We start from the raw sequence: 26,254 nt of genomic DNA on the forward strand, positions 1-26,254 counted from the left end.
TATTCAGCTAATAAAACCAAATGGAAGTTCCCACACATGGCTCCACGCTTCTGTGACTGGAGCAGTGCGTGGACTATTATCTCTACTAACCAGAGCCTGTAACATCGCAATCGGCCAGTGAGATTCTTCTACATTAGGACTGCATGATATTTGACAGCAATATCTGAGATCGCTTATATTTAAGCCGCATTCAGGTGAACATCACCTTCAGCAACGTGGTTTTCACGTGGGAACTTCGGCGAAAAGGGAAAACATAGGTGCAACGCTCACAGAGCTAGATATTCTCTGAGATTTTGTTTGCGTTTAGAAGTAGCCTACTAACAGTTATGTTGCTGAAAATGGCATCTTTAGTATTGGAGGACGGGACAACGTTTAAAGGCCGTTTGTTCGGTGCTGTGTCCTCTGTGTCTGGTGAAGTTGGTAAGTGAAATCAAATAAAACGTAACGTTACTGAAAAATATGTGTTCCTCGGCCCTGTTTTATGCCACTGCTCCTTATCACGCACTTGTCTTGTTTTCTCTAACCGGAAAACGTGACTTATAAATGTGTAACTGAATTTCAGGAAGTTACACGTGTCTGATTTCCCGCTAAACGTTTAAAAGTGAACACTCGCCAGTAGCCACTTCCTAGGGCATGTGTAACACATTACTGACATCCCAGACATCCTTTTAGGTTCTCGGCTCAGTAACAAATAAATGAATACATACAAAAAAAAGTGTATTTTGTGGTTTAGCGTCGTAAATCGTTAGACAAAATTAAGTGAACATTTGTCTTGCCATATTGATTTTGTTATGCGTTTTATGCATAGACTGTATTATGTCTACAGTTAGCTTTAGTCATCATTAAGTTGAAAAGTTTGTCAATATAAAAAACAGTCAGCAAATGTTTCCTTGCTAAAAAAAAATAGTTTAGTAAAGTTCATCAGGGTTTAATAGTTTTCACGGACACATTTTCAGCAACACTTTTTGTATCAGTCGGAAAATATTTTTCTCTACAAATACTAAATTCGAGTATTATTTGCAATAGTGGGTGAAATTGGTCTATGTCTATAAAGTAACACCATAATCACTGTAAATCACTTATGCTGGGAAATTGACATGGTACACATAAAAAGGGGAGAGAGGGAGTGGTGGTGGTGGGGGGGGTCCTTTAGGGTTTAAAGTTTGAAAGGTATTAATGTTTTCCTTTTTTATTTTTAACATTGTATATTTATCCAAGATATTTATTTATTTAATAAAGATGAAGCTTAATAGACACCCTGTACATATTCTATAAATGTAATTAAATAGAATAAAAAGTTACTTACTAAGTCATGTATTGTGTGTCCTCAGTTTTCCAGACAGGAATGGTGGGTTATCCAGAGGCTCTCACAGATCCCTCTTACAAGTCTCAAATACTAACTCTGACGTATCCACTGATTGGTAATTATGGTGTTCCTAAAGATGAAGATGGAGAGTTTGGACTCAGCAAGGTGTTTTTCCTCTCTTGCGTCCACATATACTTCTAATATGTAATATTTCTTCTAAAGCAGGTTGTTCTAATACAACTGGTATGATGTGTTCTAAATATTCCTCTTTGTGGTCTAGTGGTTTGAATCTTCCAAAATCCATGCCGCTGCTCTTATTGTTGGGGAGCTCTCTGAAAATCCCAGTCACTGGAGCTCCGCCAAGTCCCTGGATCAGTGGCTCCGAGAGCAAGGCATCCCTGGGCTTGAAGGTCAGTCAGTGCAAGTTCTTCTTTACCAAAAATTGGTTTTGATTTATGCATTATAAAGTAAATTCCCATGAAATCAGGGGTTGACACTCGAAGCTTGACCAAAAAGATCAGAGAAAAGGGGACGATGTTGGGGAAACTCGTGTTGGAAGGAACTTCAGCCAATGACATTCCATTTGACAATCCAGACACCCGGAATCTTGTTAAAGAAGTTTCCATGAAAGTAAGTTTCTTGATGTTCTTAGATATTTTTTTTTATCTGATTATTGTTGTGTAATGACAGCTTATTACTTATTTACACCTGATTCAACAGGAACCAAAAGTTTTTAATCCAGAGGGTACAGTGAGAATCACTGCCATAGACTGTGGCATCAAGTACAACCAGATCAGATGCCTTTGCCAGAGAGGTGCCCGGGTCTCCATTGTCCCCTGGGATTATCCTCTAGATAGTAATGGTGAGCCATGGGACATGTTACTGAAGGATGTGTTGTTGTTATTTTTTAAATGGATTTATAAAGATGCATGGTACTATACTGTTTCAGGTTTAGAACATTTTTTTACATGGTTAGAAAACCTGGCTGTAAATGCTAATGGTAATTTAAAAAATCTGTCAAAAAAATGATATCACTGTGTTTCCGTTTCTTTAGATTTTGATGGGTTGTTCATCAGCAATGGTCCTGGCAATCCTGAGTACTGTAAGGAGACTGTGGAGAATGTACGGAAGGTGGCATGTGTGGAGAATCCCAAACCTGTCTTTGGGATTTGTCTGGGGCATCAGCTTCTATCTTTGGTCATTGGTGCAAAGACATACAAAATGAAGTAAGCAATTTGTTCGTTCTTTTCACTTTCTGCAGACTTCTGAAGCACAATTCCTTTAGGATAGTTCACCCAAAAATGAAAGTTCTGTCGTGTACTTATCCTTTTTCCAAACCCGGATGCATTTTTATGCTGTGGAACACAAAAGGAGACATTTTGGGATGTTGGGAACCAATCAACATTGAAGCCCACTGAAACACAAAAAACACTAAAACAAGCTAAAGATATAGCATAATACTAATATTAGGATGTTTTGCTGTGTGATTTAAACCAGACAGCATCACTTCATGGTTAGTGGATAAAGGAGTTTGTAGGGGAACAAAAGGCTTGTTTCTTTGGCCTTCCCATGCCATTCCAGTTATCAAGAAGGAGCAGCATGGTGTGATATCTAGTTGCTGGGGTAGGCTAGTCTGGTCCTGGGATAAGCGGTAGTGTTTTTCTAAGAGTCCTGGGATAGTTGCTTTGTTTTGCTTGTGCTCAAGGCCGGGTGAGATGCCAGTCAACAGGCCTTTCTTCAGAAGAGAACAGTCAGCGGGTTCATTCAGATATGGTTTATGTCTGAGTAGCACTTCATTGTGAATCTACATTCATGGTTCTTGTGTATTTCAGGTATGGTAATCGTGGCCATAACCAACCCTGTATCCATAAAGGAACCAATCGCTGTTTCATTACCTCTCAGAATCATGGGTTTGCTGTGGATCCCAAAACTCTCCCAGAAGACTGGGATGTGCTCTTCACCAATGCCAATGACAAAACCAGTGAGGGCATCGTTCACAACCACAAACCACTCTTCAGGTTGGCGTTCATTTGTGTCTTGTTTACAGAAATACAGTATCAATGGGCTTAAATGCTTTTAAATGTTGTATTAAGTGGGTGGTGATAATTGATATCTCCTTTCTTCTCATTTTCAGTGTCCAGTTCCATCCTGAACACATGGCAGGCCCAGCAGACCTGGTTGGTCTCTTTGATGTGTTTCTGGATACAGTCAAAGATGCTAAAGAGGGCAAAACTGGAAAAACAGGTGACCTGTTATGATGTACACTTGTTCTTGTAGGATTATTTACATACTTTTGTCATCTGTTTACTGTAAATACATTATTTCTGATGTGTTGTGATTCTGTTGACACAACTAATTACTAAACTCTTTTTATTTCTGCAGTTAAGCAAAGACTGACAGAGCATCTCACTTTCCCTGGATCTCCTGACCCGGAAGCATTTGTTCGACCTCGTAAAGTTTTGGTTCTAGGTTCAGGAGGGCTTTCCATTGGACAGGCTGGAGAGTTTGACTATTCTGGATCTCAGGTGATTTTTCAAAAGAGAAAAAACCTTGAGAGTGTTTGGAGTGTGGAATTAAGGGTGGCATCTCAAATGTTTAGCTGTTTATTACTATTCATAGTAGTAGAAGTGGTTGTAGTATTCGATCAGTTTCCTGTATTAATTTTATACTTGCTTGATCATAGAGTACATGAAGCTTACGACTGAATCTTATAAACAATCAGCTAGTGGAATGCCAACATTTCTGGAAAAAATCAAATCATTGGTGTAATAAGTTAACCAAAAGTAAATGTAAGCAATTTTTTCCAAATTAATTTTTTTTTTCTCAGGCTATAAAAGCTCTGAAAGAAGAGAACATCCAAACCGTTCTCATCAACCCGAACATTGCCACAGTACAGACCTCAAAGGGCCTGGCAGACAAAGTCTACTTCCTCCCTATTACACCAGAATATGTCACACAGGTAAGAGAAAGCTGTCCATTCCAAAATAATTTATGTGGCCTAGTTTTCTTGATGGATCTTGAAAACTTAAATAAATGCTTTAAAACACATGGTTCAGCCTTTTACGTCAGAGATTTAAATGTTCATCCTGCTGTCCTTCAAATAGGTGATAAAGAACGAGCGTCCAGATGGGGTGTTGCTCACATTCGGTGGTCAGACAGCCCTGAATTGTGGTGTGGAGCTCACTAAGCAAGGAGTCCTGGAAAAATACAAAGTTCGTGTGCTTGGAACCCCAGTGGCCTCAATAGAGATGACTGAAGACAGAAAGATATTTGTGGAGAAGATGGAGGAAATCAATGAGCATGTTGCCCCCAGTGAAGCAGCCATGTCCGTTGAACAGGTCAGCTCATTACTCTACTGTACAAATCAGGGCATCTCAAATGTAAAAATATAAATCCCTTCCAAATTACATGACAGTTCTAGTTAATGTATTTCATTACATTACACATTTTATGTAATTTATGCCACGTTTCCACCGAAATTACCAGGAACATTTGTACCAGGAACTTTTTTCCCAGGAACTTTTTTCCCCCCAGACCTGTTGCTTTCTGCATTACCACCGCGGTGTAAAGTACCGGGAAGATTAGGCAAATATACTGGTGATGTAGGTCTGCGCGTGTTTCTCAATACAAAGTACCACTGATTTTGGACGTGCATCCTCAGTAGTTGGTTCAGACTTTGTGCATTCGTCTCAGGAGTGTGATGTCAGCGACGACGCAAGTCCGGTAAATCTATAAACAGCAGCGTACTTGATAACTTCAGTCTGCTCGTCATGGCTACTGCTATTTTCCCCTCAGTATATTTACAATAAAACAAAATAGGATATAAAATACCACTGCCTCCTTTCGTTTTCATTTAAACATAATAACAGCTGCAGAAATGTACTTAGTTCAGGGATATATGTATTTATACAGCCATTACAATGAAACAAAATATAATATAGACTTGCCTTTTTAATTTTAATTTTAACATATAGATAAATTGAATACAGACCAAAGAAAACCTGTTAGATTTACCCCGCAGCTGAATTATATGTTATGTTTAACCACTAAAGACACATCAGAGCCAGCGGCACATATCAGAAGGTCTATCCCAGGAGAGGCTGCTCTCTGCGGATACATGAGGACTGAGCTTCCGCTGATCGAGTGGAGCTCACCGTCTACGAGATCGGCGAAACACATTTTTAAATAGGCACTGTCTTTATAAATAAACAACAGATTTGAGTTTCAAACAACTACATTCTCGCCTGAAATACTTTTAAAATTACATTTCATGACACAATAACAGTAATATTTTGAAAATGTTGATCCGAATAAATGGTAGTTGAACTCAACCAATGCTGCGTGAACTCAACCAATTAGCATGTTTAGCGCCAAAGTCCCGCCCCCGAAAGTTCCGGAACTTTAAAAAAGTACCACCTCGCCAGCCGGGACTTTCTGGGGGGCATTTTTTTACCCGGAACTTTTATTTAGTTCCTGGTTCCTGCGGTGGAAACACACCAAGTACCGGACCAAGTCCCTAGTTCCTGGGTAAAGTTCCTGCGGTGGAAACGCGGCTATAATCAGACTACTTTTTAATTATTTTAGATGACTTTTGGCCTTACTCATTTATCACACTGAATTAAAGGATTAGTTGAATAAATGAAAATTAGCCTGTGATTTAATCACCCTTGAGGCCTCCTAGGTGCATATGACTTTCTTCTTTCAGATGAATCCAATTGGATTTATATAAAAAATTGTCTTGGCTATTCCAACCGTTATCATGGTGTTTCTGTTCAACAGTCCAAAGGATGTTAACCCTTGTGCGGCCCTCATTTGGGAGTCACACTCAGGGTCTTCACGGTCATAAGTGACCGGACACCTAAAATGTAACTTTTTTGCCCCCCAGTAAAATCAGTGGAATATATTTTTATTCAATAATATTTTTTCTTTTTTCTTTTGTATTTTGAGAAAATTTTAAGGTATTAATTCATATTTATGCAATAATTATAAAAATTTTTCTCATAGAAAATAGTACATAATTTTTTTTTCTAATTTTTCTAAATTATTTTCGAATTAATGTTGTATTTCAGATTAAACCAGAGACTAGGCCTTTCAAATACATTTTTTTTGAAGATTTTTTAGCGCCACCTGGTCAGAGCAAAGAAAGAAAAACATGTAAGTGCATGGTGCAACCACTTATTACCAGTATAGGAATCTATAGAGAGGCTTGTGAATTCCCTTATTGTTTTTAAACATAATTGCTTACTCATATTAAGTAGTGGACTTGAATATATATTAATACATTCTAAAGAGTACTTTTTGTATATTTTTTTATATTTCTTCTGTTATAAATAATGATTTCATGCATTATTTGCATTAAAGTTTTTGCATTATGATTGCAATCAAACCTGAACATATTGTTCAGTGGCACAGAGCTCCTGCAAAAAAATAAAAAATAATAATCCTCAGAATGGTGCAAAGGACCAAGTCTGAGTTTCTAAGTGCACTGACAAACCCAAGAGGCAGCGCTTGCTTCTCATCGCTGTTTTACAGACAGCAGGTCATAGGTGTGTGTGTGTGTGTGTGTGTGTGTGTGTGCGCGCGTGTGTGTGTGTGTATGTGATTATTTAGAGTGTCATACCTTCACTGCTGTTAGATTTTCTCTGCATTATGACTGAATTATTGAATGGATTTCACATTCTCAAAACTTTGCTCTGTGTTACAGACACAGTAGTTCATAGGTGTCTATGTGTAAATATGTGTGTGTGTGTGTGTGTTTGTGTGTGTGTGTGTGCATCTGTGTGTGATTGGATGTGTCAATATCACACTCTTGATGTTTTATAGTGTTATCCCTTCACTGCTGTGCACTTTTTTTCAGTTTTGTGATCGATTTGTAGATTGTGTACACAAATATTCTCTGAATTGTTGTATTTTTGTCTATTTCCCATTCATTTCCTATGGACGGTCATTTTTGACCGAAGACCATGAGTGTTACTATTTTTTTTACGCCCACTTAGACTGTTCGAATCATGCCCTCAATTTTTTTGTGTGTTCACACCCCAAATGCCATGAAGGTCACCGCATTTCATATCATTCCGATGAAGCTGTGATTTTTAACATTTCAAAACGTAAAATATTCCGGTCAGAAATGACCGAAGACCGCACAAGGGTTTTAAATAAAGCACACACATCTATAATAAAACATACCTCACCCGGCTCCTGAAGGGGGTTAAAAAAAGTCCTCCTAAAGCAATTCCTTGCATTTTTGTAGGAAAAATATCCATATTTCAAATTTAATAAACCCTTTTCTCTCACTTCCGCTATATCTCTATCTCTCTAGCTTTTGTTTGTATATTTTATCTATATGGTCCAAAATTTTATGTGATTTCTATAGGCAGTGGCTGCTGCTGAAAGACTCGGCTATCCTGTTCTGGTCCGGTCTGCTTTTGCTCTTGGTGGATTGGGTTCAGGCTTTGCTAATAACAGAGAGGAGATGATCACATTGGTCACCCAGGCCTTTGCCCACACATCACAAGTCCTGGTTGACAAATCACTTAAAGGATGGAAGGAAATCGAGTATGAAGTGGTGCGGGACGCCTATGACAATTGCATTACGGTATGAAGCACCTAGAGCTGTGATTTTCCCATTTAAACTGACGTATTTATTTATACCTACACTATGTGTACCTTCACATTTTTACCAGTATGTTTTACCATTTTTTCTCTTCTAATGCGATTTTGTTTCTTCATTTAGGTTTGTAACATGGAGAATGTTGATCCTCTGGGAATCCACACTGGGGAGTCCATAGTGGTTGCTCCTAGTCAGACACTGAATGACTATGAATACAATATGCTGAGAAACACGGCCATCAAAGTTATTCGCCACTTGGGCATTGTGGGAGAGTGCAACATTCAGTATGCTCTAAATCCTGAATCTGAGCAGGTAATTTGGTCAGTTTTATCAACTAGGAAAAATGAGTCTCTGGAAGCAGTGATCAAGCCATAATCCCATTCTTTGTGTCCTGACAGTATTACATAATTGAAGTCAATGCTCGTCTCTCACGAAGCTCTGCGTTGGCCAGTAAGGCCACAGGTTATCCTCTGGCCTACGTGGCCGCTAAACTCGGTTTAGGAATCCCTCTGCCCATGCTCAAGTGAGCTTTTTCATTGAAATACGCTATTATATAGAAAAGTAATTATACAATTAAGTGTTGTTCTTTTCAAGGTTGCTTAAAAGTCCCTGTTTTCCAGGAATTCAGTGACTAATTCCACAACAGCCAACTTTGAGCCCAGTCTGGATTACTGTGTGGTGAAGGTTCCTCGTTGGGATTTGAGCAAGTTCCTCAGAGTCAGCACTAAAATTGGCAGTTCCATGAAGAGTGTCGGTGAGCCTCCTAAAAAAAAAAATAAAATAAATAAAACTGCATGAGAAATCTGTATATTGTGATTCTCAAACCAGTGTGATTAACTAAAACTATGCAAAATTGTCTTCAACTGAAATAAAATTTAATGTAAATATTAGATCAGATACAAAAATTTGAAGTAATAAAATGACTGAAGCTAAATAGAAATAAAAAAAAATAGAATTATAAATACACATAATTACTAAAACCTAATCTAAAAAATAAAATGGAAATGGAAATATTACAATAAAAGATTATTTAAAATTTGAACAAATACTAGTGTTAAATCTTTTTTGTATTCTATTTTCTCTTCATTTATTATACAATTATAAAAAAAAAACTTTTAACACTATCTTGCTCTATTCTTTTTCTATTCTAGGTTTTCTTTCTATTATATTATTTAAAAGCCCTTGCTACGTGTACTGTGTTAACCTTTCTGAGACTTGTTATAGCACTTGCATATCATTGCTCTTTTTTTGTTGTTTTTGATTGCTTCCCTTGTTCTCATTTGTAAGTCGCTTTGGATAAATGCATCTGCTAAATGACTAAATGTAAACGTTGTGTAGTAGAAGGTGCTATATTTTTTTGAACTCTCATATCCAGTGTGTTGTGATCTCATTCAGCACTCTTTCATCTCAGGAGAAGTGATGGCCATTGGCCGCAGCTTTGAAGAGGCCTTCCAGAAAGCTTTGAGAATGGTGGATGAGAACTGCGTTGGTTTCGACCACACCATCAAACCAGTGTCCGAAGAGGTCTGTAATGAAGTCACACATCTACCATCCCACTCCCATGTTTTTTGATTTGGTTTCATGAAAACCAAAATGTTATTTTCTCATATCCAAGGAGCTGCAGACACCCACAGACAAGCGCATCTTTGTTCTGGCAGCTGCCCTGCATGCCGGCTACACTGTTGAGCGGCTTTATGAGCTGACCAAGATAGACCACTGGTTTCTGCACAAGATGAAGAACATTGCAGACCATGAGAAACTTCTAAAGGCGTATAATCAGGATGAGAGTGCCATGCCACCTGAGGTCATGAGGAAAGCCAAGCAGCTGGGATTCTCTGACAAACAAATCGCCCAAGCTGTGCAAAGGTACTCAGAAAAACTGCTGATGCAGAAACTCACAACTGTCAATTCTAGACGTTTTTGCTTTTTTTTTTTTTTTTACAAAGAATAGTTAATATGGGACTGCTAAATCTGCTCTTTCCCCTGCTGCAGCACTGAGCTGGCCGTGAGGAAGCTGAGACGTGACTGGAAGATCCTTCCAGTGGTCAAACAGATTGACACTGTGGCTGCCGAGTGGCCAGCTCACACCAACTATCTGTACCTGACCTATCACGGCTCAGAAAGTGATGTGGTTTTCGAGCAGCCCCATGTCATGGTGATCGGCTCTGGGGTTTACCGGATTGGAAGCAGCGTGGAGTTCGATTGGTGCGCTGTTGGGTGTATTATGGAGCTGAGGAAGGTGAGCCATCCGTATTAAGGGAAAACTGACTTTTATGTGGCTTAAACTGAAGCATAAATTCATTATTTTGTGAAATTTCAGTGTTTATTTGAGAGCTGTTCATTTCACAGATGGGATACAAAACGATTATGGTGAACTACAACCCAGAAACAGTCAGCACAGATTATGATATGTGTGATAGACTGTATTTTGATGAGATCTCGTTTGAGGTAAGAAATTAAATCTTAATAAAAAGCTAACAAAATGTATATGTATGTAAATGTTATAAATGCTCAAATTAATCATATGATTAATTATTATTTTAAATAATAATAACAATACGTAATAAAATACATTTTATTTATTGAAAAATAATAATTGCATTTGCCTGCTTTTAATCACAGGTGGTGATGGACATTTATGAGATGGAGAACCCAGAAGGAATTATTCTGTCCATGGGTGGACAGCTGCCCAATAACATCGCCATGTCCTTGCACAGACAGCAGTGCAGGATCCTGGGCACCTCTCCTGAATTCATTGACTCTGCGGAGAACCGCTTCAAATTCTCCAGGATGCTGGACACCATAGGAATCAGCCAGCCCCGATGGAAAGAACTGTCTGACATTGAGGTAAGATATAAAGAAAACTCATTTTATTCAACTATACCAAGGATAGTGAGAATTGAATAACCAAAGAAGACATAAGTTCTGCTTGTAACTTCAGGTGATGCCTTGACATTTCTCTTGTAGTCTGCTGTGGGTTTCTGTGAGATGGTGGGTTATCCCTGCTTAGTGAGGCCATCGTATGTTCTCAGCGGAGCTGCTATGAATGTTGCCTACGCAGACAGTGACCTGGAAAAGTACCTGAGCAGTGCTGTTGCTGTGTCAAAGGAACACCCTGTTGTTATCTCCAAATTCATTCAGGAGGCCAAGGTTAGTCACTAAAAACAGCATTTTAGGGCCGTACAAACAGCTCCCACCTTCAGGCAGTTCCAGTTAACAGTAAAGTGCATGTGTGTGCATGCATTAATTACTAGGTAATGCTGTTAGTTGGCACAAATTTATTATTTGCCACTGTTACATTGGGTGTGAATATTACACAATATACTGTAACACTTTCAAGTCCTGATTTGTCTTTCTAGTTGCTATTGTTGCTCAGATTGAGAAAGCATTTTGAAAATTGTTCTGTGAATTCAGCTATTATATACAACCTGTATGACATGATAGCTATCAATCAACTGATTTTTTTGTATTGTTTGTCAGTGAAATTATATTTACTTGTACTTTTGCCTTATCTCTTACATTTTAGGTAACCTTTATTCTCAAAATAATTATACATTTTCAATGCTATACCTTATGCCTAAATGTACTTTTAAGTAGTATTTAAAATTTAAATTTAAAATGATTGATTGATTTTAATCCATTTTATTTTACTGTAGACAAAATAAAGAATTAGAATATCAGCCATGAAATTAAAATCCGGATAACCCAAAATTACATCCTTGTCATTGTTATTTTAATATTATTTATACATGATTATAGCATTTAATATTTTGAATAAACTTAACTTTTCGTTAACAGTGACTGCACTGATCCCTCTGTGTAATTTGAATCCTGTAGTACTCAATAGTAGTGTTAGAATAGAATAGTAGTGTTGTTGTGTTAAATATTTAAAGCTATTGTGGCGGCAGGATTTGCACTGTTAAATTTTGCAACCGTTATTTTGCTTTCAGGAAATAGATGTGGATGCTGTGGCCTGTGACGGAGTGGTCATTGCCATAGCGGTGTCTGAGCATGTGGAGAACGCAGGGGTGCATTCTGGAGATGCCACACTGGTGACTCCTCCTCAAGACATCAACCAGAAAACCATGGAGCGCATTAAGATGATCGTTCACGCGATCGGCCAGGAGCTTCAGGTCACCGGGCCCTTCAACCTGCAGCTCATTGCCAAAGTGAGTTTTCCTCTTTTTCTTTTCTTATCTTTTTAGCTAGGATGAGTGTGTTTCAGAATATTTGGTGCTGAAACGAAATCGTGTTTGTCAACAGGATGATCAGCTGAAGGTGATAGAATGTAACGTGCGAGTCTCACGCTCCTTCCCTTTTGTGTCCAAAACACTTGGTGTGGATCTTGTTGCCTTAGCAACAAGAGTCATATTGGGAGAGGAAGTGGAGGCTGTCGGGCTGATGAAGGGGAATGGTATTGTGGGAGTTAAGGTATTAAAAAATCTCTGTGATGTCTGTTTTTAATGGAAACACTTGAACTATCGCCGTATTTAAGATCTATATTATCTTGATCTGCGTTTGACCCTTAGGTTCCTCAGTTCTCCTTCTCACGGCTGGCTGGAGCAGATGTGGTTTTAGGTGTTGAGATGACCAGCACTGGGGAAGTGGCCTGTTTTGGGGAAAACCGATATGAGGCCTATCTGAAAGCCATGCTCAGCACTGGCTTCAAAATCCCTAAAAAGAATATTCTACTCACTATTGGTACTTATAAGGTAATGGCCTACTTTACTATTAATTTTGTAATTCACATTACTGAAAGCTGTGGTTTGTTAATTTCACCACCATCACCATTGCTTATTCCATTAGATACATAAGGCTATGACTTAAAAAAAAAATGAAAAAATGAAAAAAGAAAATGAAATCCTTAACCTTTATATGAGAAAAAACATATACAATAAATCATGTGGTTTGTGAGGTTTACCTTATTTTTAAGCATTTGTCGATAAAACAAGCAAAACAAATTTTTATAATGCAATTTGCATATATTAATATAATATTGAAAGAGCGGCTTTAAAGGGATATTTCAACTGTAAAAGTAAAAAACCAACTGTTCCTGCAACCTCAGAGATCACTTTAGCATCCATATGTCTAAAAACACATAACAGGAACTTCCTGGAAATTACCCACAACACTAGTGTAGTGGTGCACATTTTGCACATTCACTCTCACTTTTATTAGAGAAGGTAAAAAAAAATCTATATTCTTAAAGGAGTAGTTCACTCAAAAATGAAAGTTAGCATTTTAATTACCAGCACAGCTCAGGTGATGCTAACCCTGAAACACACAGGACTACCAAATTTTGTGATTGCATCATATAATAATTTATGTTAATAGTGTTCATCGTCTGTTTGACTACGTCATATGCACAAACTGACAGTCACCACTGATAAGCTACTACTAAATATTGTAGAAACTTAATTTTCTGTAAAGTTGCTTTGCAATGATTTGTATTGTAAAAAGCACTATACAAATAAACTTGAATCGAATTGAAATTACTCACCCTCGTTCGTTCCAAACCCTCATGTCGTGAGACCTCGGTTTATCTTCAGAACATAAATTAAGATTTTTATGAAATCGGAGAGCTTTCAGACCCTGCAGAGAGAGCAACACAACTGACACGTTAAAGGCCCAGAAAGGTAAAAAGGAAATTGTTGAAATAGTCTACGTGACTTCAATGGTTCAGCTGTAGTTTTATGAAGCTACAAGAATACAGCTTCAGTCTTCGGGTTTGGAAAGACATGGGAGTGAGTAATTACTGACAATTTAAATTTTGGGGTAAACTAGCCCTTTAAGAGAAAAATGTATTAAGGTATTCAATTGAAATTCTTTCAGAGTAAGAGCGAGCTTCTGCCCACAGTCCAGACATTGGAGAGTTTGGGTTATAACCTGTATGCCAGTCTAGGCACTGCTGACTTCTACACTGAACATGGAATCAAGGTACAGTGATAAAAAAAAGTGTGTTTCTTGTACAGCTAATTTAACAGGTTAAGTGAATTCTGTTTGTTTATCTGTCTCCTGTCAGGTGATGGCAGTGGATTGGCCTTTTGAAGAGGAGAGTGACTGCCCTAGTAAGGACAAACAAAGGAACATCATGGACTATCTGGAGGAGAACCATTTTGACTTGGTCGTCAATTTGTCCATGAGGAACTCTGGTGGAAGACGCTTGTCCTCCTTTATGACCAAAGGTTACCGCACTCGTCGAATGGCCATTGACTACTCCGTGCCACTCATCACTGACATCAAGTGCACCAAGTTGTTTGTTCAGGTGAGAAACTCACGTTGTTATCAACCCAACAAATTTAAGTTTATACTACAGATGTGGCCATTGCAAATGCATTAGAGAGAGACTCCTTTTTTATTTTATTTTTTTTCTTCTCTCCCTTCCGTTGCCATGGTTATCACAGTGTCAGTCACTGGTAATTTCAAAACTCATTCCCAAAACCCTGCAGCATGAATGTAATAAGTTTCATACAAATTCTGAATGGATGCTAGCCTAGAAAGTGCACAAAGCACGCTCCTCTTATTGTCACTAAAAAGCGTCACTCATCTAAGTTCCTCGGAGTCTCACAAAGTATAATCCGTGAACCTCTCTTAACTGCAATGAATCTCTTATTTAAATTGCCCCCCCCCCCATATAATTTTTTTAAAACAAGTAATCATGATTATAATTACATAAATAGTAGTTAATTTAAAATCATACAATAAGAGCAAGCACACACTTCCTGTTGTAAACCTTGCCCAATAAACCAAAACTAGGTTATGATCAATAGTAATGCATTTTAACAGTATTTATAAATAAAAAATAAAAATAATAAAGTATTTAAAAATGTGTTCTGGGTGTTTATGGTTACAGGTTTTTACATATTTTGTAAATTAAAATGTTTTTTTCCAGTTTTAGAAATATACAGGTAAAATATTTATTATTAATATAAGATTTATTTTTTTTATTTATTTTTTTTGTTTAACTAGCCATATAACTAGCTATATTTAAACCATGCCCCTGCTGTTCTGGACGGGAAAAATGTGTTTCCTGTATGAAAAATTTTAAATGACAGATTGGAGATGATTGCGCGGTACTACATGCTTTTGGCAAGCTATCAAAAATAGTGAGGACCTAATCAAAGCTAGTTTCAGTTTGTCAATGAGATATGTTCAGTTTGTAATCAAGTCCATGCGCCATCTGGTGGATATTCTGGGAAGTGTACGTTTTTTTTTTCTCTTCTCTCTCTTATTTAAGAAACTGGTCTGACTAGTCTTGTTGCATTTCGTGAACCTGCTTGGGGGAAAAACTCTGTTTATGCTGTCGTACCTCTAAATATCTGAAGATTGTAATGTATGTGGACTTTGCAGGCACTGGGGCAAATTGGTCAGGCTCCTCATGTAAAGACTCATATAGACAGCATGACCTCACAGAAACTCATCCGTTTGCCTGGTGAGTAGACCACATCCTTTCAGATGTAATGGAGTTGTCAAAACAAAGATTACATCGAGACTGATTCCATTTATTCATGTATGTCTAAAGGTTTGATTGACGTCCATGTGCATCTTCGGGAGCCTGGTGCCACCCATAAAGAGGACTTCTCCTCGGGCACAGCTGCTGCCCTGGCTGGAGGAATCACTATGGTGTGTGCCATGCCTAATACCAACCCTGCCATCGTTGACCCCAGTTCCTTTGCTATGGCACAGAAGGTAACATCAACAAATTACATATTGGCTTGCTTATTTACATGAAACTAAATAGGGAAGTTGGAGTAGTGTAGTGAAAGTTAGCGGATCCCCCATGGGGTGTTATGTTTTAATATTGGAAATTTTAGCCTCTTTTAAACCATAAAAGCAAGGTAATGGATATCACACTAGCATTGTGCAAATTTTGTGCAAGAGTTATGCTGGTGAACGTCTTGACTTCGGTCAATTCCTTATACAGAAAGTGAAAGTAAAAACTGAAAGCTTTCGGAAAGTGACACTGAATTAACTACGTCAGCATGTGCTGGTGTATATTTCTCTTGTGGCCTATACATAGTGGGAGAAAAAGAAGAAACAGTTTGTTTTTGAAACTGGTAACTTGAATAAAGCTTCTCTTGATTTTTCACTAATGTCTGCAGTGTTAATTTAATTATTAAATATATTTATTTAATTCTAGGATGAAATTCTTTTAAAAACATTTTTAATTGAGTAGTAAGCTAATAGCCAAATTTTTTATTATCCTCCTGAAGCGCTATGAAATGCCCATCTGCTATGCCACTGGTTTATTTTTTTTCTGTCATGAATGTCTAGCTTGCCAAGGCTGGGTGCCGCTGTGATTATGCCCTTTTTGTGGGGGCTTCATCAGACAACGCTACAGTTCTTCCGTCCATTGCTAGCTGTACAGCTGGTCTGAAGATGTACTTGAATGACACGTACTCCACTTTGAAAATGGACAATGTTTCTCTGTGGATGGAGGTAAGGAAACAACAAGGTATACAACAAATACAACAGTATTTTTTTATTTTAAATAAAGTTTTAGATCCATTTAAAATCTACTTAAAATGTAAACCCTTTATTTAAAATAAAAAAATATATTTATTTAAAATAACATTTAGTGCTGTCAAACGATTAATCGGGATTCACCTCATCCAAAAAAGTTTGTCTACATTTATACATGAGTGTGTGTACTGTTTATTTATTATAAATATAAACACATGCATGTATATATTTAAGGAAAATGTTGTTTATATGTTAAAAATATTTATATATAATATAAAATATAACAGTATAAATGTAAATGTATATATGTACATGTACGTTTTCAAAATATATACTGTGTGCATTTATATATGCATAATATATAAACATAGTACACATATATATTATGTAAACAAAAACTTGTTTGACAGCACGAATACAATTACTCTTTTCAAATAAAATGCGTTTAAAATAAAAATATATATATAAAATTTAAGTACATTTTATTTTGAATTATTTTGTTTTTTTTAATGATGCAATTTGTCATGTTTTACTGTTATGATAGCATTTGATTACTCTCTTTTTTGCATGCAGCACTTTGAAAAGTGGCCAAAGCACTTGCCCATTGTGGCACATGCAGAAAAACAGACGGTGGCTGCAGTCTTGATGGTGGCGCAGCTGTATCAGCGAACCGTTCATATCTGCCATGTTGCCAAGAAAGAAGAGGTAAGAATCCTTGTTCTATGTCGTGGTCTAATAACTGCATTTCATTTAATCTTCATTGTAAATCCTCCATTCAGTTTCTTTATATATTCATGTGGTTTGTGACTAACTAAAATCATGCATTGTTTCTCAGATTCTGATCATTCGAGCTGCTAAACAAAAGGGCATCCAGGTGACATGTGAAGTAGCACCTCATCATCTCTTCCTGTGTGAAGATAATGTGCCTGCCATTGGAAACGGCAGGGCGCAAGTGCGGCCCATGCTCGGTACACGTGAGGACATGGAGGCATTGTGGGAAAATCTAGACATCATTGACTGTTTCGCAACAGACCACGGTAATAATGGGAGTTAATATCTCTGCTGAGCCTCACCTCTGTTTAAAAAGGCATCTAATTTTGTTTGCCTGACAAACATTTACACAAACCGGTTTTAAAATCCATAATTTAAGATCAGTTCCAAGCTACATTCAAAAATTTGTACAGAACTTCAGCCCATTCTTTACTGTTGTGCTATATATTTTCTAATTTATTGGTCAGACATACTTGCTGTAAAAAAAAAAAAAAAAAAAAAAGACTTTCAAGCTGTCCTACAAGATGATCTGATAAAATTATTAATTTCTTAAAAAAAAAAAAAAAACTGGCCCCAAATCTGAGAAGTTCTTGGAAGCCTTTATTTATTAGTTTATTTTTATTTTCCAGCCCCTCATTCAGTAGAGGAGAAAAACTCTGAGAAACCACCTCCAGGTTACCCGGGTCTGGAGACTATGCTGCCTCTGCTGCTCACGGCCGTCAGTGAGGGTCGCCTTACCATTGATGACATCATCAAGAGGCTCTATGAAAACCCCAGTAAAATATTCTCTCTTCCCGCTCAAGAAGACACTTATGTAGAGGTATTTATGTTTGACAAAGTTCAGATGCTGAATGGCGGCCTACAAATTAAATTTTTTTTTCAAATTTCAAAGTGATACTTGAATTTCCCAGGTGGACTTGGAGCAAGAGTGGACTATTCCGAAGCACATGCAGTTCACCAAGTCAAAGTGGACGCCATTTGAGGGCATGAAAGTGAAAGGAAAAGTCATGAGGGTGGTACTCCGAGGAGAGGTGGCCTATATTGATGGACAGGTAAAGATCTGATCTGAAAAACATGTTATGTTGTGTTTTATTTTTTTCAGGGTTCTTGGAATAGTAAAAAATTTCCAAACCCTCATCTTTTTATCACAGCCTGCAAACATCTGGGGACTGAGGAGACAACCTGCTTAAGTTTAGGAATAGGAATGTTCTCCAATTCTTGTCTAATATGGGCTTCTAGTTGCTCAATTGTCTTAGGTCGTCTTTGTCACATCTTCCTCTATATGATGTTTTATGATGTGCCAAATGTTTTCTATGGGAGAAAGATCTGGACTGCAGGCTGGCCATTTCAGTACCCGGATCCTTCTTCTATGCAGCCATGATGTTGTAATTGATGCAGTATGTGGTCTGGCATTGTCATGTTGGAAAATGCAAGGTCTTCCCTGAAAGAGACGACATCTGGATGGGAGCATATGTTGTTCTAGTATTTAGATATACTTTTCAGCATTGATGGTGCCTTTCCAGATGTGTAAGCTGCCCATGCCACACACACTCATGCAACCCCATACCATCAGAGATGCAGACTTCTGAACTGAGCGCTGATAACAATTTGGGTCGTCCTTGTCCTCTTTAGTCCGGATGACATGGCGTCCCAGTTTTCCAAAAAGAACTTCAAATTTTGATTTGTTTGACCACAGAACAGTTTTCCACTCATTTTTAAATGAGCCTTGGCCCAGAGAAAACACCTGCGCTTCTGGATCATGTTTAGATATTGCTTCTTTTTTGACCTATAAAGTTTCAGCCGGCAATGGCGAATGGCACAGTGGATTGTGTTCACAGACAATGTTTTCTGCAAGTATTCCTGAGCCCATGTTGTGATTTTCCATTACAGTAGCATTCCTGTATTTGATGCATTGCCGTCTAAGGGCCCGAATATCATGCACATCCAGTATGGTTTTCTGGCCTTGACCCTTACGCACAGAGATTGTTCCAGATTCTCTGAATCTTTGGATGTTATTATGCACTGTAGATGATGATAACTCCAAACTCTTTGCAATTTTTCTCTGAGAAACTCTTTTCTGATATTGCTCCACCAATTTTAACCACAGCATTGGGGGAATTGGTGATCCTCTGCCCATCTTGACTTCTGAGAGACACTGCCACTCTAAGAGGCTCTTTTTATACCCAATCATGTTACCAAATGACCTAAAAAGTTGCAAATTGGTCCTCCAGCTGTTCCTTTATATGTACATTTTAACTTTTCCGGCCTCTTATTGGTACCTGTCCCAACTCTTTAGATTGTGTAATGAAATCCAAAATGAGCCAATCTTTTAGCCTGGTAATACCAGACTCTGCTACTTCACTTTGCTTCGTAGACAGAGTCTGGAATGGCATAAAAGAGAAGTGTTTTCTCTCTTGCTAGGGGGCGCTTGTCTGAAGTTTAAAATCATTGGTTACCCGTAAGCCAATCAGATACGTTTAGTTTTGACGTATGTTATGCGCCTGTACAGCCGCATCGAAGCACAGACATCATGCATCGAACTCAAATCTATGATTGAACTTCCACTGTAAACCTGCTGTAAACACATGATGATGCGAGCAAAATTTTTAGTGTCCCAACTGTTTTGGAATCGGGTTTGTATTTGAAATTGTTTTTTTGGATAAATGTAAAAGTCTTTAGTGTTTTTTTTTTTTTTTTTTTTTTTTTTTTCACTTTAATACATCCTTGCTGACAAAAATACATTGGAACAGCAGTTTATGTGATTGGGGACCTTTTTTTCTCACATCTAATGAATAGCTGCCCAGCAGATTTTGTCTGGAGCACATGTTTGTAATTACTATCAGTGTTCATTCATTCCTCTTTCTCTTAAGGTATTGGTCCCTCCAGGTTATGGTCAGGATGTGAAGTCATGGTCGACACCCTCCGCAGGAACAACTGAGGTTATAAAGGATGCTCCTAAGGTATTGCACTAACTGATCCATGGTTATAATCAAAAACCTGAACATGCATTGTTTAAGGTTCAGCTTTTGCTTTCTAATGTGCACTGGCTAACAAATAACCATCCATCCATCGATCCATTCTTCAAACCGCTGGTCCTTTTTAGTGTCATTGGAAGCAAATAACCATGCTTGTCAATTACAGCATGAGGCAATGACTCCTGAGCGCCCCCGTCAGGTAGGACCTGTTGATGTGGTCCGTAGCCGTGCCCCGAGTCCACGACGTTCAGCTGGGGACGGACGCTTCATTCTCCCTCCTCGTATCCACTGCACATCTGATCCTGGTCTGCCTCCAGGTAAATACAGAGTATTCCACAGAGCTTGGGCATGCGTTTGTGTGCCAGATGAACCACTGTGCTGGAAATAATTGGTTTGTAACTTTTTTTATTCAGACAGTGCAGTTCAGTTGGATGTCAGCTTTTGTTTTGCTAGCATCCGTTGTTTGTTTTTGTATGTCCCTTGAACTTGCAACATGGTTCAGCTGAACCATTTGCTGGTCCAATATGATCATATCTCAAGCAAGGCATGTTTTTATTATGCAGGTTTCAAAAGATCTACCATAAAACCTCAAAAGGCAGTGGGTAAAGTCCGTGTGATGTGTATATTTTTTTTTATCAAATCAGTATCCAAGTCTCATGATTCTGCACCTGTGTCTGTGAATTGAAAATGAATATCCATATTTTCCATCTTCCTTATTTTCATTCGATCAAGGTCATTTAAACAATCAATCTTTTTCGAGCATGTTTCATAATTGAACAAACTTAAAACCTCTAAAACTAAATATCTCAAACCTTAAAATCAGCTAAGAAAAAAAAAGAATCGTACAGAAGTGAACGCATGCAAAATACTGCTAAAACCTGACAAATTATATTATTAAAAAAAATATATATAAAATGTATTTTATATATTGCAACTTGGAATAAGACCGTTAAATGTCTGTGTGTGTGTGTATATATACACTTTGCTTTATAATATTAATAAATTACATGGACTACAATTTTACTTTTTGGGGGGCGGAGGGGTGAAGGGGGGTTGTCAGACAAACAACTTTCAAACCCTTTTTGGAAAACTAAATGTTTTTACAAAAACTGCATTGGCAATTATGATAAACATATATTTTTTATTTTGTTAAAATTCTAACTGTACAGTTACTAATGCATTGTTTTCAAACCTTGTGCCTCAATGTTTGAGCAGCTGAAGAGGAGGTGTCATTAAAAGCACCGTATGATGCAGGTTTGACGTTTGTAATGATGTTTACCAGAGCTTTGCCACCCTTGTCTTCTGTTCTTTCTGCCAATCTGTGTTTGTTTCTTGGATGCATTTGATGGGCATATTTTAGTTTTAAGCATAATCAAAACAAGACATGGTGGTTTGTTACACTGCTCTGCCCATGCTTTGCATGCATGCTGTTACTTGTGATTCAAGTTGATCCCAATGAGCTCTTATTCTGTGTTCAGTTTTTGGTGTATAGTGAGATTTACTGATACATGGCAGTGATGTATTAGTTTCTGATTGTGACACTGTTTTGCCTCCATTATCAGAATTGGCTGCCCCAGTGGATGCATATGCACACCCTCCTCCCCTGGCCAGGATCCTGTCACCTCAAGCTGGGCAGCAGCAGATCCTGCCCCACCCCCAGACCTCCCCACTGCTGCACCCGCTGGTGGGCCAGCACATCCTGTCCGTGCGCCAGTTCAGCAAGGAACAGGTGACACAGTGTTATCTATCCTGTAGTCGAGTCCAGGAATATTCTATTTGTGTATTTACAGTGGCTCATCAATCTTTCTTGTCTGTCTTGGGCTTTTAGATGTCACACTTGTTCAATGTGGCACATACTCTTCGTCTGATGGTGCAGAAAGAAAGACCTTTGGATATTTTGAAGGTATATTGACTATTAGTACTTTTTTTTTTACACAAATATAACTTGGCAAATGAATCTTTTGTTTCTGAATCATGAGCTGGTTCTTCTTAAAGACTGTCAAAATTGTTTAGATTAATTTCTTATTGACTTATTAGTTTGAATCAGTCTAGTGACTCACTGACTGAATCATTCACAGTGATTCTTGTCTTTTTGAATCAACTCAATACTTTCTGGAATTGAAAACTCTTACTGTGAGAACAAATGGTTCCGTCATGAGATACTTTCAAATGTTATCCGAATGAAGTATTGGTTTTAAATTGACTACTGTTCAAAAGTTTGGGGTTAGTGATATATTACAATGGATGGAGAGATGGGTGGATGGATGAATGGATACTGTAGATAAATAGATGTATAGATATATCTCAAATAAATGCTGCTCTTTTTAGCTTTGTAGTTATCCGTGATTCCTAAAAGTATAACAGTTCCCACAAAAATATTTCAACAAAACGGTTTTCAATATTAAATTTATTTGAAATTCTAATATTTAATAATATTACTGTTTTACTGCAGCATTATTGAGCATTAAGTAAGATCTGACAAAATCTTACCCCAAACTTTGAAGTGTGTGTGTGTGTAATATATATATATATCACACACACACATAGTACAGACCAAAAGTTTGGAAACATTACTATTTTTTTATGTTTTTGAAAGAAGTTTCTTTTGCTAATAAATATTTAGTAATAACAATATACACTACTGGGCAGTAATTTGGTTTCAGTATTTTTTTTTTTCTTCTTTTTAAATAAAATCAATACTTTTATTCAGCAAGGATGTGTTAAATTTACAAAAAGTGATCGTAAAGAAAATATATTAGAAAATTTATTATTAGAATTATTTTTTTTATTTTTTTTTAATAAATGCAGTTCTTTTTAACCTTTTATTCATCAAATATTTTAGACAGCAGAACTGTTTCCCACACTCATAATAAATCAGAATATTAGAATGATTTCAAAATGATCATGTGATAGACTGGATGTTACTGACACTGACACTGAAGGCTGGAGTAATGATGCTGAAAATTCAGCTTTGCATCACAGGAATAAATATATATTTTTAAAGTATATTCAAATAGAAAACTATTATTTTAAGTTGTAGTAATAATTCACAATATTACTGTTTTTTTCTGTATTTTTGATCAAATAAATGCAGGCTTGATGAGCAGAAGAAACTTCTTTCAAAAACATAAAAAATAGTAATGTTTCCTATATATATATATATATATATATATATATATATATATATATATATATATATATATATATATATAAAATACGAAAGAGAGAAGGCAAGTTGCCTGAAGGTAGATGGTGAGTCTCCTGCTAATGGAATTAAGGATCCAGAATTCTTATTTGAAAGTGCAAATTGTATCTTGATTCAACCTGTAGAACACAATACCTTTTGATTACTCTGATTCATTCTGTCCAATGGTACAGTAAATGTCACTGGATGATTTATAGTTTATTACAGCCCATCTTGAGCATTCATTACATAAACCTCCTCCGCAGGAGTATTTAACTGCAAGTCAGCAGCAGTCTGGAGACGGGGGGTGTTCAATCTGGCAGTGACGTGTTATTTTGAAGTATCTCTGCCTCATTTGTCATTTGTGGCCTTTGGAAACAGAATCTCTTGATGAAGGAGATGTCTTAAACCAATTAAATGAATTTAATTTCATTCTGCTCATCTTCTCCCAGGGTAAAGTCATGGCCTCCATGTTCTACGAGGTGAGCACTCGCACCAGCAGTTCATTCGCAGCAGCCATGCACCGTCTGGGAGGGTCAGTGGTGCATTTCAGTGAGTCCACATCCTCCTCGCAGAAGGGCGAGTCTCTGGCTGATTCTGTTCACACCATGAGCTGCTACGCTGATGTCATTGTTCTGCGCCACCCCATACCTGGAGCTGTAGAAGTGAGTCAATTGCATTAATGCCAGAATTTTCAGCAGTCATTTCTCCAGTTTTCAGTGTCATAAATGCGGTTTATTTTTAATGGAAATCTTTTGTAGTAGAAAACAGTAGTTTGTAACATATTTGTCACTTGATCAATTTAATGTATCCTTGAAGGAAAAAATTATAAATTTTTTCCCCCAAAAACATTTTGAAGAGTAGACAACATGAAGACAAAATGTACCTCTTCGTAAATTTTCAATGCCTGTATGTGTGAGATACATCAGTGTATGTAATGCATCGGTCTGAACAAGAAAATGCTTCTGGTTTGTAGAGTGCAGCAAGGCATTGTCGGCGGCCAGTGATCAACGCTGGTGATGGGGTTGGAGAACATCCAACTCAGGCCCTTCTGGATATCTTTACAATCCGAGAGGAGCTGGGAACAGTCAATGGCATGACTGTGAGTACACGGGGGAAAAATATTGTCGTCAATATTTCCACTTGGAGCCGAAGTGTGTCATTTCTATGCCACTAGCATCTCCAAACAGAATGTTGCAGTGATGCTCCGTTATGATTACGGTCTGGTCATTTTTGGATCTTTTTTTCCTAAATCTCAGATTACCATGGTAGGCGATCTGAAACATGGCCGCACTGTGCATTCTCTGGCTAGACTTCTCACTCAGTACAGGATCACGTTGCGCTACGTGGCTCCCAAGAACCTCAGCATGCCTGCCGAAATCATCGATTTTGTGGCCTCCAAAGGCATTAAACAGGTGCGTTCATACAGACCATACTTTGGTGCTTTTTGTTTATTTGCATTGTTTTTTTTTTTTTTCTCTTAAATGCCTAAACATCTCTATATCTACAGGAGGAGTTTAACAGCATTGAAGAGGCCCTTCCAGAGACTGACGTTCTGTACATGACCAGAATACAGAAGGAGCGATTCGCCTCCGAAGACGAGTACAAAGCGGTGAGGGATTTAGCCGCCGAGAAGATCATTGCATTTGCTTGTGTCTTAAATATCAGCATATTATAAATGATCTGCTCCTTCGAACAGTGTTTCGGCCAGTTCATCCTCACCCCACATATCATGACTGGAGCCAAAAGGAAGATGGTTGTTATGCATCCGCTTCCAAGAGTCAATGAGATCAGGTTTGCTATTCTTAATTCAATATATCAGGATGAAATTGAATTTAAAGCAGGCATAGTAGGAAGTTACATGAATTGGAGTGTAAAATACCTAGTTTTGTTTGCTCTCTTTCCTAATCATATTTTGTTTTTAGTGCGGAAGTGGACACGGATCCTCGGGCTGCTTACTTCCGGCAGGCTGAGAATGGGATGTATATTCGGATGGCACTGCTGGCTACTGTGCTGGGTCGGTGAAGGGACCATCACAGTCTATTCTTGGACATTTGACAGTAAAGGGAAATATTTTGTTAGCAACATACTGATTCCATGACTGGTGTTTATTCTGTGTACTCTACATATAGTTCCGGTAGGTTAAATTTTGTGAGATCAAGTAGCCAGATTTATTTTTCCTTTCAGTACTCACTGCAATAAAATTCCATATGTTGAGTGTTTGATTAAAACACGCACATTAAAGCAACCAGAGTGCAGTGTGGTTAAACTAGATTAATCCTAAATATCTGAGATGGTTACATTTAATGTAGCACTTGAAAGTAGCGGGTTGCTCAGTTTCTTCTTTTCACTACAATATCAGCAAAATTTAGCAAAAAGTTATACAATAAACAGTTGTACTACTACATCACTAACTGGTATATTATTGATCTAAATGCTGTATTTTTTTGTTGTTGTTGTGCGTTTACAACAATATAGACCTGTTTACATTCCAGTAGGGGACCAGACTAGTAACTCTTTGAAGATTGTTCTTCATTAGTGAGTAAAACTTTTGTAATTGTATTTATAGACAATAATAAAAAGATCTAAGATCATTCTCCTGCTTTTCCAGCTCTGTTGTTCTGTGTACTGGTACAAATGAAGGGAGAGAATTTCTGTAAATCACCTGATCTGTTGCTAAAATGTAATAAATTAACTCTTTTACTCAATGTTTTCTACACTATAATTTTTTAGCGATGTCCTGTACTAATTAAAATGCATAAGGAAAATAAGTACAAGTACACAAATGACGTCTGTCAGATTGGGAAGAAAATTTGTAGGTGTTGCTTTAGGACAGGGATCCTCAAATCTGGATCTCGAGATCCACTTTCCTGCGGAGTTTAGCTCTAACCGTAATCAAGCACACCTGAGCATGCTAATCAATGGAAATCACTGTCTTTGTGATC

General features: G+C 37.6%; 1 protein-coding gene across 5 annotated transcripts; it reads left to right on the forward strand.

The window, feature by feature from the left end:
• On the forward strand, positions 1-26,017 carry cad (carbamoyl-phosphate synthetase 2, aspartate transcarbamylase, and dihydroorotase). Of its 5 annotated transcripts, none has more exons than XM_052586595.1 (45): positions 1-420; positions 1,332-1,471; positions 1,587-1,716; positions 1,794-1,936; positions 2,027-2,168; positions 2,361-2,532; positions 3,139-3,324; positions 3,441-3,550; positions 3,689-3,831; positions 4,134-4,265; positions 4,411-4,644; positions 7,680-7,901; positions 8,040-8,228; positions 8,315-8,439; positions 8,537-8,670; positions 9,328-9,440; positions 9,532-9,782; positions 9,909-10,155; positions 10,266-10,364; positions 10,539-10,763; positions 10,884-11,066; positions 11,867-12,085; positions 12,180-12,347; positions 12,446-12,628; positions 13,749-13,853; positions 13,939-14,181; positions 15,267-15,348; positions 15,439-15,605; positions 16,191-16,355; positions 16,953-17,084; positions 17,215-17,416; positions 17,780-17,970; positions 18,062-18,202; positions 20,021-20,110; positions 20,292-20,442; positions 20,689-20,727; positions 21,341-21,379; positions 21,688-21,854; positions 21,954-22,028; positions 23,762-23,974; positions 24,286-24,411; positions 24,569-24,724; positions 24,820-24,921; positions 25,009-25,103; positions 25,235-26,017. In XM_052586595.1, the coding sequence occupies exons 1-45, from the start codon at positions 327-329 to the stop codon at positions 25,332-25,334; spliced, it is 6,765 nt and encodes a 2,254-aa protein (XP_052442555.1). In that variant the 5' UTR covers positions 1-326; the 3' UTR covers positions 25,335-26,017. The 5 variants fall into 5 exon arrangements, with proteins under 5 accessions (XP_052442555.1, XP_052442554.1, XP_052442551.1 ...); XM_052586594.1 differs by lacking the exon at positions 20,689-20,727 and having other exon boundaries at positions 1-257; positions 352-420; XM_052586591.1 differs by lacking the exon at positions 21,341-21,379.
• Positions 26,018-26,254: the final 237 nt, after the last annotated feature.

The sequence above is a fragment of the Carassius gibelio genome, chromosome B20 (assembly GCF_023724105.1).
Source record: "Carassius gibelio isolate Cgi1373 ecotype wild population from Czech Republic chromosome B20, carGib1.2-hapl.c, whole genome shotgun sequence".
Classification (NCBI taxonomy): domain Eukaryota; kingdom Metazoa; phylum Chordata; class Actinopteri; order Cypriniformes; family Cyprinidae; genus Carassius; species Carassius gibelio.

Coding starts and splice junctions, on each gene's coding strand:
- cad (XM_052586595.1), top strand. CDS start 327: ATGTTGCTGAAAATGGCATCTTTAGTATTGGAGGACGGGACAACGTTT. Junction 8,440..8,536: donor ATCCCTCTGCCCATGCTCAA/GTGAGCTTTTTC, acceptor CCTGTTTTCCAG/GAATTCAGTGACTAATTCCA. Junction 9,441..9,531: donor TCAAACCAGTGTCCGAAGAG/GTCTGTAATGAA, acceptor CTCATATCCAAG/GAGCTGCAGACACCCACAGA.